The sequence below is a fragment of the Thamnophis sirtalis genome, unplaced genomic scaffold (assembly GCF_051295495.1).
Source record: "Thamnophis sirtalis isolate CommonGarterSnake01/CBP01778 unplaced genomic scaffold, rThaSir2_p1.2 scaffold_2, whole genome shotgun sequence".
Taxonomy (NCBI): Eukaryota; Metazoa; Chordata; class Lepidosauria; order Squamata; family Natricidae; genus Thamnophis; species Thamnophis sirtalis.
In genome coordinates this window covers 122,287,135-122,300,991 of record NW_028261382.1, presented here as the reverse complement: position 1 = coordinate 122,300,991, position 13,857 = coordinate 122,287,135, and the positions used below count along the sequence as shown (strand labels likewise).

The 13,857-nt window shown below is 34.1% G+C and overlaps 1 protein-coding gene across 7 annotated transcripts in view; it reads left to right on the top strand.

The window, feature by feature from the left end:
• RIMS2 (regulating synaptic membrane exocytosis 2) overlaps positions 1 to 13,857 on the top strand; it is a 293,405-nt gene that overhangs the window by 194,819 nt on the left and 84,729 nt on the right. For 4 of the 7 annotated variants that reach the window (XM_087706787.1, XM_087706789.1, XM_087706792.1 and 1 more), the window contains 2 exons: positions 10,446 to 10,535; positions 13,485 to 13,514. The exons of the other annotated variants lie outside the window; for them this stretch is intronic. In XM_087706787.1, the coding sequence (XP_087562913.1) occupies positions 10,446 to 10,535; positions 13,485 to 13,514 (120 nt within the window). The remainder of the gene's footprint in view (positions 1 to 10,445; positions 10,536 to 13,484; positions 13,515 to 13,857) is intronic. 7 annotated transcript variants of the gene reach the window in all.

Genomic DNA, 13,857 nt, shown 5'->3' with positions numbered 1-13,857 from the left:
GAGTTATGCTGGAACATACAACCCCCCTCCACTATTTATCTATATTTAGATATGCTCATAGCTAAATGGAAAAAGGATTGAAGATCTGGCTGCTAAATAGTCTTAAACTTATTCTGGATATAAATCAAACTTTTAAAAAGTTTTAAGTTCAGTGAATGTTTTTAAATCTTCTTCAAGTGAAGAATACTATTCCTATGCAATGACAGTGTAAGATGAATTACAATTTATCCCTGAAAAAGAGCTTCATATATTTTAAATACAAGATTATCCCTCAATACAAACTTTTAATCTATTTTTAAATGTGGTTTTCCATATCTTTATAGACATTGTCATAATATAGCCTGTGTCTATAAATACATTTTAAAAAACTACTTAAAAATCACATAGAGCCATTGTGTATATCATAAAAGAACATAGAATATAGAGCTGGAAGGGGCCTTGGAGGTCTTCTAGTTTAACTCTCTGCTCAAGGCAGGAGATCCTATACTCTCCCTCTCAAATGATTGTCCAATTATTAACATGGATTATTTCCTATGCATTTTATGCCATTTTTCATTTATTTTGTATATTAGAGTGGTATAATTTAATTCCCTGAGATAGATAACTTCAGAAAACCATTAAACTCACTTTGCATTTCACTTTGACTTTTTTGTTTGAAGATGTTTGCAACTGTTAAATGTTACACCATGTAAAATATAAACATTTTTATTATAAATAAATAATTATAAGAAAATTAAATTTTTAATTTTAAAAAATTATAAAGTATATGTTCTTTTGTAAATAAGAATGTTATAACGGCACCATGGCCATAATACAGGTAGTTCTCGACTTACAACCACAATTAAGCCCAAAATTCCTGTTGCGAAGCCACACAGTTGTTAAGTGAGTTTTGCCCCATTTTACTATCTTTCTTTACCAAAGTTGTTAAACGAGTCATTGCAGTTGTCAAGTTAGTAACATGGTTGTTTAATTAATCTCGTTTCCCCATTAACTTTGCTTATCAAAGGGTGATCATATGACTCCGAGACATTGCAACCATCATAAATACTTGCCAGTTGCCAAGTGTCAAAATTTTGATCACATGGCCATGGGGTTGCTGCAATGGCTGTATGTGTGAAAAATGGTCATAAGTCACTGTTCAGTGCTGTTGTGACCGTCAGTAAATGATTGGTTGTAAGTCGATGGCCTCCCGAATACACAGAATTCCTTAAAAGATGTTAGAAGAATTCCTTTCAATCAGAATTCAGGCTTATTTATTTATTCAATTTATATGGGCACCAGTAGTGGGTTGCAGGTGGTACGCCTCAGTATGGGCATACCAGAGCCTGCCTGGAGCACCAGATACAGTTCCAGTACGGTGCTCCAGGGGACCCACCTGCCTGCCTGAACTCCTTACCGTGTTTAAAGCTTTCGGTGGTTCTGCGCGCAGGCATGGTGTGTACAGCGCTTGTGCGATGCTCCGCTGAGCAGCTGGAGCATCACGGAGGCTTGTGGCAGCATAGTTTGTAGCTACAATGCGTGCGTGTGCACCATATGCGTCCATGTGGGCGACGCCGGGCCTGTTCCAACCGGTACGGTTGGAACGGGATCCGGAAGCCACTACTGATGGGCACCCATCCCAACCCTATTACTCTAGATGGCTAATATGGAATAAAAACAAAATAAGAACATTATAGCACAACAATAAATATAATAAATGTAGAATAAGAGCCAAAATAAAATCAGTACTGTATGCAACATATTCAGGATACAGTCTCAATCATACACCACAGGCCCCAAGCTCGACAATAAAACCAGTTTTTAAGAGCCTTATGGAAAGTCAACAGGATTGGGGCAAGTATAGTGCCCAGGGGAAAGACATTCCAGAGGTTGGGCACCATGATACAAAAGGCTCTCCTTCAGGGATCAGTCAGATGGCATTTTTTTATGGGACCTGGAGCATATCTCTCTTCCTATATCTTGCAGGAGAAGTAGATACAATTTTGGAGAGATGATCACACAAGTAATCCAACCCCATGATATGTAGGGCTTTATAGATCACAATCTGCTACTTGAATTGAACCGGAAGCATTCAGAAAAGAGATGCCACAGGTGCTAAACGAAAAGCATCCACATGCCTTTGCTGCTGTATTTTGCACCAGCTGAAGCTTCTAAATGCTCTATAAGGCAGCCCCATCCATTACAGTAGTCCAACTGGAAATTGATCACAACATGAGTGATTGTGAACAGAGCCTGGTCAAGGAACAATCAGTGCACAACATGTAGCTGTGCCAAAACTCTCCTAGCCATTGCTGACACCAGCTCTTTGAATAAGAACTTCAAATCCAAGAGTACTCCCAAACTATACATAGGTTCTATCTGGGGTATTGCAGTCCCCATCCAGAACAAGAAGTGAAATGACTCCAGAATGCAGAGGTCCTAAAACCCAAAGCCACTTGAATTGAAACTTGTTGTTCCCCATCCAGACCCCCCACAGTCTCCAGATAAAGACAGAATGTTCACATCATCATTGGCTGGCCCAGACTGGAGATGTCCTCACCCAAGCCTCAGATGACATCACCTAGCAGCTTAAGTGTTAAAAATGTTAAATAGAAGAGGAGACAGTATCATTCCTTGCAGCATTTCACTAAACAGAGTCAGACTCAGTATAAGTGTTTAGTTATCACTTCCAGTCTCCAGTTATAGGAGAAGTCAGTTTGGGGTTTCTTTGCCTTTAAATACCAAAAGGTTTGATTCTTCCTCACCCATTGTATGTCATGTGCAAGAAACTACTGGAAAAATTATTCATCAGTTTGGGAATTAACATCATTTGTATGCTATTGCTATCAAGCTGCTATACTGGGGATGCTGCAGAAGTCTTGACTTGCATATCTTGTCTTGTAGATGTCTGGTTGGTCAAAAAATGGCCTAAGTAAAATGGAGTTACTGTTGATTCATTGGTAATTCTTGTTCCTCAAAGGGAAAGCACTACCCTTGAGGAAGCAGGTTTGTCCTTGGTGGCTTGCTTATAAATTCATAGCTACTTCTGGTTGGGCAAGGCAAAGGATTTGGCCAGGAGAGTATTTACTCAGTTTTAGCTGGTGTGCCATTTGCAGCCCTAACCACAGCATGAAGAGCTTAAAACAGCAAATCATCTTCATTAATAAACATTTGGATTACACCCACTCTGTGTTTAGCGACTGAGTTTCATTTGAATGACTAGATCATCTAGTAAGAGCAAGACCAGACTGAAAGAGAAACAGAGATACTGCAAAAAATGCTGTTTACTGTCATTTCATTGAAATAAAGTTATCCTGTACAGCTATGCCCGCATAACTCTTACTGTAGCATGCATTGTTGACAAGTATACACAATTTGGTTGTAAAAGCATTGGTTAGAAAATTATTATTTTTTATTACCATTGTATATGCAAACATTCACTGACCAAGGTAATCACTAAATAGAAGTGTTACAATGTGGACTATTTGAAACTGAAAACTACTTGGAAACTAAAATATGCACAAAATGCAGTTGTCTGTTTAGAGACAGGCATTATACCACAGCTATATTTCACACCTCTGCTACAGATTCTGCATTTATTGCCAATAAGTTTCTAGATGCATGTAAAATTCTGGCTTTGGTCTATAAGTCCCTGTATAGCTTGCTGCTTAGAAATGTGCAGGACTGTCTTCTTCAACCAGAATTTGCCTTTTAGCATACTCACCCCAGGCCAGGTGCTTGGTTATAACCCATTTGAAAGCAGCTGAGGCTAGAGGGCACTCTTCTTTTTAAAGTTTGTTGAGATTCTCAGCGACCCAGGTCATGGTTTTCCCAAAGGTGCTTTTTCAGGAGGCAAATGGACTTTGTTGTTGTTTTTTTCTTTTGAAGACAGCTTCTGGGATGAGAAGTGAACTGTCTTCAAAAGGAAAAAACAAGAAAATCCAGTTACATTCTGAAAAAGCACCTTTGGGACATTTTCCTGTACCCTCTTTCTTATGGATCAGGTTACTCTTGGAAACACGTCTTGCCTCATCTGTTACTGCATGCTAGAAGTAAATAAAGGTAGACCATTTCAGGAAGTTTTCCAATAATTAATACATGATACCATGTTTACTAATTTTATTACTTTTTTAAAAATAATGACTGTTCTATAATATTATTTTTATTACTTTATTTTAGAAGGGTTTGAGGTTATTATGGCTTTTGTTGGTATTTTTTAAGAGTGCTGTAATGATTGATTTACAATTGTAAATATGTGGATCTCTGGCGCATATGGTCATTTACTAAAGGAATAAATAAAGTATATATTGCATCCACATACTTGTTATGACACAAAAGCTGGTAACAAAGGTTTCCCAACCCATTGGAGAGATATTTGGGGAAATTAAGGGGGTTGCTAGGAGTCATTCATCTGCTTCTAATATTTTTATTTCTGCAACCTATTTTAATGAAGAGATATTTCTTGCATCATAAATAATAAATATATGAAGAAATATTAGCAGCTCTGTTAAAAATTACTACTGAAATTCAGTGATAACTTAATTAGCTAATTTATTTTCTTATTTTGGATGTTAAAACTGAAGATTACTATTGAAATTGTAAAAAACTGGATATCATTGGGATATACTAATGAATAGAAAAGTCTAAACTATTAATTAAGTGTTGGCTTTATCTCTGGTTAAAACAGTTTTTATTTTCTCTCGTATTTGGAATAAAATGCTATAAATAGTGATGTATCAAACTGCTGGCACTCTGTGGTCATGCTTGGAAAAGCCCTTTGTTTTTGCAATTAGGGACAGCAAGTGAAAACTTGAATTTTGTGATACATTTAACAAACTAGTATGATGCTGTCTTTGGTTTGGTTTGGTGAGTTAGAATTTGTAGAGGTCTAATCTGATGAAGCTCCTCTGATTAATAGGCATCTCTTTGAGTATATATATTCTCTTCTTGCAACACAATGTAGTGTGGATTGTGTAAATAAATATATGCATGAGTTGCCTTGTTAAACTTCTAGTAAGAAATTACATCTATGGTGCACTCACAATCAGATTACACACAATATTGGAGACCAGCTCCAACATGCCTTCATGCCATTCCGTGTTTATATGTATTATAGAAACTTTGGAATGGATACTGTTGAAAACAGAATGTAGGTTAAATGGATTTTGATTGAAGATTAGATTGGTTGGTTGTGTGCTTGATGTTTTTCTCTCTTTTTTCAGTATGATTTTATATTACTTTTGCTGCTATTTATATGCAGAAAGCATACTCCAGATGTTTACGTATTAGTTGTTATGCTGTTAGCTTTTTAGCTTTGTTCTGCTGTAGCATGTATGCCCATTTCTATCATGATATATGCACACATTCTTAAAAAACCAGGTCTTAACAAATAATGGAAAAAAAATACAGCATGTTCATGAATATTAGCGAAATTTATGCAAAGGCAACTGAGGTGAACATTGTGGAAAAGACACAATGCTTTCATTCGTAAAAGACAACTTATACTTTTTTCTAAACCTTAGTATGAAATCTAATTTTCTGCAATCCGTTGGCACTAATTCAGGTGATTATGTTACAATAATATTATAATAAGATTGTAATCAAAGCAATCTTTGGCACTAATTCAGGGGATTATGTTGCAATGATATTACAATGAGATGGTAATCAAAGCAATGTTGTATCTTGCATTTTTTAATATCCAGAGCAGATTTTATTTTAACATCTCCATTCCTCAATTGCTGCTGTGTTGCCAGATACTGCAGTACCTCATTGCTTGCTCCCAGAATCAATTGTTCTTGCGGCTCTGCCCTTGATATTCCTCTGAATCAAAGAGTATCCACTCAGAAGGAGGAACAAATATACTAGCATATACCATGCTTGAAAGCCAATATTTGTGCAAAATCCCTCTCTTTGTAAAAGAGGCATCTTTGTTAAAGTAGTTATGTAGAGATGAAGTTAAATCAATGAGTGGAATCTTAAAGAAGAAGAATAAATTTATCTATCTGAGCATAGTACACAGGTGGACATTTGGGGGGGGTATTACATTCAATGTACAGTTATGTGCAGTTAGAGTTTAGCTCTGGAACCCTGAAAACTGACCCAAAAACAAATCACACAAAAAATCACCCACTAAAAAGTAAAATCACCCACTTTCTCCCAATATAAAGAAAAAGCAGAAATGACGCTGTTAGATCACGGCGACCTCAGAATCTTTGCACCCCTGTTCTTGGATAAAGAATACATAAATGTTGCAGATTGCTCAGAAAAATGGATTTTTTTTGTCTGCGTGCAAAATGGCTGGTACTTCAGAACCACATGGCGTAACCTGCAAATACAGTATAGTGAAACTATTTACCATGATAATACAAATAGGTTATATTTAGCAACAGTGAATAATGAGATTGTGAATAACAAGGTCTCTCTTCTATTGGAATTCTGAATAAATGAATTCTTGTTGGAGCTGTGAAGATGCATGGCAACATTTTGTTGCCAGGACAGTATCTATCGTATCTGCAGTTTTTATTAAGCTTTATTACTTTTTTATTTAAGGCATTTTTATTAGCTATTCATATATACAAGATAGGTATCAATAATTTTTGATTTGCTCTTTTTATATACAGCATATTTATAGGAAAATAATAGGTATCTGTCAATTATAATCAGCCATATTTTTCATAAAATATCTAAAACAAAAACCTTTGCAAAAATACCTAAATATTTTTTATTTCACCAAGGAATTTGTTAAACCAGAAGAGCTTCTTTGGCCAATCAATTCCCCCCCCCCCCGCTATTTCTTTATTGCGAGTGCAGTGGTTCTCAAACTTTTCTTAACCTTGGACCCACTTTAAATATCTTTTGTGGCCACAGACCACTAAGACAAGATTTAAATCATAAGTATCAAGGCTCCAACTAATATATCCAAGCAAATCAAAACTCTGATACTAGAATTCTCCTCAAAGATCTTCTTTATTGAGTACCTCATATTGGCACAGCTCTAAAGGAAAACCAACTCTAAATCTTTCCCATGGTTTCAGTATAATTAAAATAGGAACTAACCTCATCCCCAAATGTCATAGGTCATGCTGGCCAATTTCTTTAATTGGCAGGTTCTCCAGGCACACCTTTCCCGACCGTATCCTTTTTTGGTAGAGATGACCTTGATTCCCACAAGAAAATTCTTTGTTGTGTCTAGCAAGGCATTACAGCCCTCTTTCCCCCCCTTTCCCCTCTCTGTGACAACTGAGGAACAGAAAAATGGTTGTTGCCGGGTTCGGTTCGAAATTTACAATAACATTTCTTCAAGCCTTTGCAAACCTCAGTGATGACATTGCACACCCTGATGGGATTGTGGAGCACAGGTTGACAATCATTGGCTTAGTGCTTACTCTATGGTTTACCTAAGTAGAGCTATTACTAGAGGAAGTCATTCTCAAAGCTTCTTCTTTTCTCAAAATTTAGTCATAGATTTGCTAATGACCAGTACTTTTCCAGGACACTGTTTATTAATCATGGAAAGTTAGAAAATATGCCAAGAATTAAGAAGTATGCTAAATGCAAAATATATTCCTATCTAAATCTAAGTTTAGCTTTATAGTGAATGCAAAGTAAAAAGCGTGGCCTTTTAAATCTGTTCACCACAATTACTTTGTTAAATCTTTAAATATCTAGCATAACAATATAATTAATACCTCTTGTAAAAGGGGTAGTTTTATTGCTATACTACTATTAGGATTATAATTCTAAGCCTGGAGCACATTGCTCTAAAGATACCTATAATTGGCAATCACTCATTGGTACTGTGCTTTTCCATATTTGATGTATTTGTTTAGTACTGAAGTATAGCATATCATATAATTCAGTATATTGCATTTTAAGAATGATAGAACATAATAACTTCAGTAAACACAGGAAATCCTAACAGAGAGCCAGCATGGTTTAGCAATTCAGGAATTCATGGATTGGCCCTGGAGAGAACCAAGATCTAATCTATAGAGGTCACTAAGTGATTTGGGGCCAGTTACTCTTATTGGTTCAATCTTCAGGGCATATTTATTTGAAAAACAGGAGAGAATACTATGCATATCAATCTGAGTTCCTCTAGAAAAGACAGATATAATGCTAATAAATAAAAAAGTATAACCTGGGTTATATTTGCTAAATTTTTGAGAAATCAGATTAATAGATATGCTGCTATTTTTTATTCTTAATACTTGAGATAAGCGTTTGGATGGTATCAGAATAATATCAATATTGTCACTTGCTAAATGCAGTGTACTGTTGAAATATTGAACCTTGCAAAGTAACATTAAAGGAGTCCCGATGGTGCAGTGGTTAAATTGCAGTATTGCAGGTGAACTCTGCCCACAGTCTGGAGTTCGATCCTGACAGGCCTCAAGGTTGACTGAGCCTTCCATCCTTCTGAGGTCGGTAAAATGAGAACCCAGATTGTTGGGGACAATATGCAAATAATGCTTACATTGTAAATCTCCCATAGAGTGCTGTAAAGCACTGGGGGAGATATATAGCCTAAATTCTAATGCTCTGCTATTACTAAGAAAATACAACAAAATTCTTTTTTCCCCATATAACAGATCTCTTTGGTATTATAAAACTTTTATTATAAGTTCAGTCTTTTGTTTCATATTGATTCCATTATTTGTGAGTACAAAAAGGTTCATAGTGAGGCTCCAAGTAAGTATGTAACTATGTTCAATTTTGCAGTCACATTGCCTTCTAAGCGCCTCATTTTAATGTCAAACTTGTAAAGGAATAGTGCTAATAATACTGTTTTCATATTCATAGATTTTATTAATGTTCTGGTATTCTGAATTCTGAAGCAAAGCATGTATTGTTAATTGCTTCTTTGTGACATTTCAGAAAGTCTATGTTGAATGGTACTAGTTTTGAGAATTGGAAATGTGTGCTACTGCTGAAACATTTTATAGCAAAATGTCACAATGTGTGATTGCTGAACAAAAAGAAAATTCTGTGTTGCAAATCATCTGGAAAGAAAAGAATGAAACTGCTAGTATAATAAACTCTTTATATAAATGGTTAATGAATATTTGGAATACTATGAAGATTTCAGATCCCTAAAAAAAGGTAGCTAGTAAAATGCATAAAAGGTAAATAAAATGGTCTGAAGCAATTCAGTGAGAAAGATCATAAAAACAATGTGAATAAAAGAGAATGTGATAGTAGTATCTAAAATTATGAACTGCACATGGAAAGGTTCCTTCAAAATATTAGAATTCAGAATAATCAGTGAAGCAAAATGGGAGGAGTTTCATAACAAATGAAAGAAAATATTTGCTAATGAGCATCTATTTAATACAGACTTTTTATATATTAGTGTTTATTTGTGTGTCCTGTTTTAAGATCTGCATATTCATTAAGGGATTTTCAGTACCAAGAATATGTAGAATACCTTAACCAGGGTTTGATAATTATAAGTATGAAAGAGAAGTATGTATTATTGTATAATAAATTGATTATTGATAATTTACTATATTATAAATATATATACATCATTATATAATAAATTATACAAAATTAGTCTCATGAAAACCTATAGATTATTGTATGGTTGTTTAAATGATTTCATTAATTTGTAATATTATTATCCAAAAGATGGATAAGGTTTTTGTTTTGTTAAATACATATTTTTATATTATTGAAAAACAAAGTGTCCTGGTCATTTTAAAAACTCAAAATAAAAAAATTTATTAGCATACTCATAAAATAACATTAAAATGTTGGAAGCATGATTCAATTCTCACCGGCTCAAAGTTGACTCAGTCTTCCATCTTCCCGAGGTCGGTAAAATGAAGACCCATATTGTTCGGGGCAATATGCTGACTCTGTAAACTGCTTAGAGAGGGCTGTAAAGCAGTCTGAAGGGGTATATAAGTCTAAGTGCTATTGCTATTACTATATTGTAAAATAATTCTTAATTATTTAAATTAATAACTGGCAATACATTAACTTTATATAATATGTGCCATGTATATTATACCTATTTTAAAACATTTCTTCTGAATTTTGGGGCAAATTATACTTGTGCTACGTAAGCTGATTTAACTGCTAATGAAGTCTATGGATTTTCTACTTTTATCTTAGCCTCCAATTTCTATTATTTTCTCTGTTGACCTTCTTCTGTCAAATTTAAGGTTGTGATCGCTTCCGATATTGGCACAGAGTAAAAGTGTTAGAATCTATAAATTCGAATAGTATTGTTTATATCGTATGGGGTATTATTCATGTAGGGTATGTGTACAATAATACAAGTCAAACTAAATGTGCTTAAATCTTTTCAAATCACACATAATTAATATGAATAAAGAATAAATTGATACTGCCAGTAATTTATTATTATTCAATAATAAAGTGCATCAAGTAATGACAGGTATCTTGTAGAAATTGCTTAATCCTTCTGACAAGTTCTGGTTTCTTTTGATTTACGCTAGAAGTTACATGGGAAGACCAGCAGAAAAAAGTGAATGATACAGTAACTGATGAGAAATCATTTCTGACAAAGAAACATCATACCCCGCCAGGTTTGTCAGGGTTTTGGAAACCATCTGAAAGCATGATACTATAAAGTTGTTGCATTTCATGCTTTTGTAATCAGTGTGTGTGTAATTTTTTTCTAAATTTGTGGTTCTTTTGTTTATTTTTTAGTATGTAGATTTAGATTTACTCGTGTGGCACAGTTTCTTTTTTAGAGTAGCAGAAATTTTGTGTTAGAATGCAGATCGAATAGAAAAAGTGCTTGGCATAAATTAGATATTGAGCTCATTCCTTTTGTCATAACATGTGCGTTTGAAAATCAAATTCAAGTGTGTGGAAGTTTTCCTGAATGATCAAAAGCCATTTTGGAAGGATTGACTGGTACATTTTCACATTGGGAAAAGGGAATACAGTGAGGTCCTTTGACAGAGATAGAAGAAGACAGTCAGAGGGGTGGATGGGAAAATTAAATGCAAAGGGGAGGAATAATTAAAGAAGATGAAAGAACTAAGTAGATTATGAGATTCCTCTAGGAGATTTGTCCTTAACAAGAAAGGAAAATAACAAAGCAAAAAACAACAACAATTAATTAGAACTTTGAATCCTTAGAAAACTGCCATTGTTATACTTGAAAGTTGAATTTTGAGTATCCTAGAAGCACATATAAAGAGAGGTACTGATAGAAGCAGTATGTTATAGGTCTTATTTTCCCTGCTAAAGAAGTGGGTCCTAAATTTCATAATGAATTGTGAGGAGAAAGTACTTTCTTTCTCTTCCTTCAAATTATATTTTATTGATGAAGAGGAAATTGTTCTTTCCAATAAGTAGTCTAATTGGGAAGCAGTATTTTCTCTCAATTCCTTGCTTACTTTTTCAGCTCTGGCACTTCTCTCCCTCCTCAGTATCTATAACATGTCTAAAACAACACATGGGAAGTTGTAGGTGTAACTGTATATTATAGCATAACCGAGTTGCCTTTCTTTTAAAGGAACACTAAATGATTTTTGTATTTCTTTATTCCAGATATGTTATCTATGCATTATTGATGTGTTTGATAGAAGATTTTTTTAAAAAGAAATACTGCATTAAAATATTTTCTTCCTTTGTGGGATGATTATTTCTAGATTTACACTGGGGCATCTTCTAATGTAAAAATGGATCTTGATATTTTTGTGGTTAATATCATCTTGATAAGTTTCAATGAGAGGGGATGATTTTAAAGATGGGAGTTGATTCTTTCTCTGTTTCCTTTATCTTCAGTTTGATATATATACTGAAGTATCTATAAGAATATATATAACATTCTGTTCATTTGTGACTTTGATGCTCAGAAATGTTTCCATGGAAAGAATTGTGGTTTCTTTCAATATAATTTTTATGACTTGTTTTTAACTGTTTATATGTTATCTTCAGTTGCTTGGGGTCAGGTGACTTATAAACTAATTAAATAAATAAATGAGAAGCCAATTGATTTTTATGAATAGTATTTTACTAAAGCTTTACTAAATTTAAGTTTTGGTAAGAATAAGTTATTGTCATAATAAAAATGATGACTGTATCTTTAAAAGGTGTACATTTTAATAATACGGAATGAAAAAGACATGGCCTCGTATTCCTGGCAGTAATCCCACTGAACCCAATGGGATTTATTACAAAGGATGCTTAGCTCCCAATATATTAAGACTTTTCTCAATGCAAGATCACACCTTTAACATCATGTTTCCTTGGATGACATATTGGCCATGCTTACTTTCTTACTTAGCTATTTTTATTTACTTATATTTTACCTAATATGCTCATACTCCCTAAAACGAATACAATCCATAAAGTGCTTAAGGTGAAATAAAATAAAATCACTTTAATAGTTTAATAGTTTGAACAGCAGAGGCCACATTATAATAGTAAAGCAGCAGTTTGCATTTAATGATCAATTGTAACATAGCATCAAATCATATTTAATGAAATGTGTAATTTAATCTAGGTTCTGTATCCCTAGACTGAAGGAAGATGTTTCTTGTATTTTGCAGTATTATAGTATTTCCTATAATCCAGATTCCTGATGCCAGATTTTACTTTCCTTTAACAGAAAATCTAGTCCACCAGTGAAACTTCACTGTGCCCATTGGAGATTCAATTACTTCAGGAAATGATAGTCTAGATAGGAAAGCTGTGAATTAGAATGGATTCAAAGCTGATGAGTTATGCTAAGAGGTTTGTAGATGCCTATAAATGAAACTGAAAATGTTCCCAGAGAAACAATATTGCTTTTTAAGTACATAGACTTGAAAGATAAATTTTAATAGAATGTTTTTGAGTTACTCTGCTTAAATTTGCTTCTGTTAATTACTTGATCATTAAATGAGATATAAAATACTTGAGTGAGGTACTACAATATTGTGAAAGAAGTATTCAGTTGGATGTCATGAGTTCATTATTAGTGTAAAACCAACTCAGGTAAAATCAGTCACTTTTAATATACCTCATGTTTCAGTCTCACTTATGCATTTATTTACAAATGTTCATTATAGTGGGCCATCTAGAAAGATTTATTTTTATTTGTCTTACACCAAACTTATTTAAAAATTTAGAGTAATCAATACAGCGGTATATTAGGTTTCCTCTATAACTTTATCTCAAAATGTTTAAGCTGAATATCCTTGAGCAAAACTAACATTTCTAGACAATGCTTCTTGCTTTTTCTAGGCATAGGTAAACATAGAACATAGAAGAGAAAGATAGATGAAACATTTTTAAAAGAGATCACTAACTTATTTTTCTGATCCTTTTCTGATCCTTTCTTGTTCAAATGGATAAATTACTCCTTTTAGTATTTGCTGTCTTTTCTTTTTCCCATTGACTGACTATGCACTACAGGTTTCTTTCTCAAACAATTGTGGCCCTTTCCCTCAGTGTCAGTTTTTACCTTCTGAGTACATCCACTCACGTCCATCTTCTTTGTGTCTCTGTCTGTCCATTGCACGATGTGGTAACAGAAGAAGTGGACTCATCACGGAGAAGAAACCCAGGTCTGTCTCTTCTACTGTTCTATTTTGTTTTTAATTTGTCTGGTGATCTTTGTCAATACATCTCTCATGTTTCATTTTTCTTTGATAATTACACCTCCTTTCTTTCTTTCTTTCTTTCTTTCTTTCTTTCTTCCTTCCTTCCTTCCTTCCTTCCTTCCTTCCTTCCTTCCTTCCTTCCTTTCCTCCCCCCCTCCCTCCCTCCCTCATTTTGTCAATAGTGCATTAAAACATATAATTTTTTTTGGGGGGGGGAATGGTGATCAATAGAAATAGTCACCAATCCCTCCCCAAATGTGTATGCTTTAATGCATAACGTAAAAATGTGTACACTTCAGTGTATCAT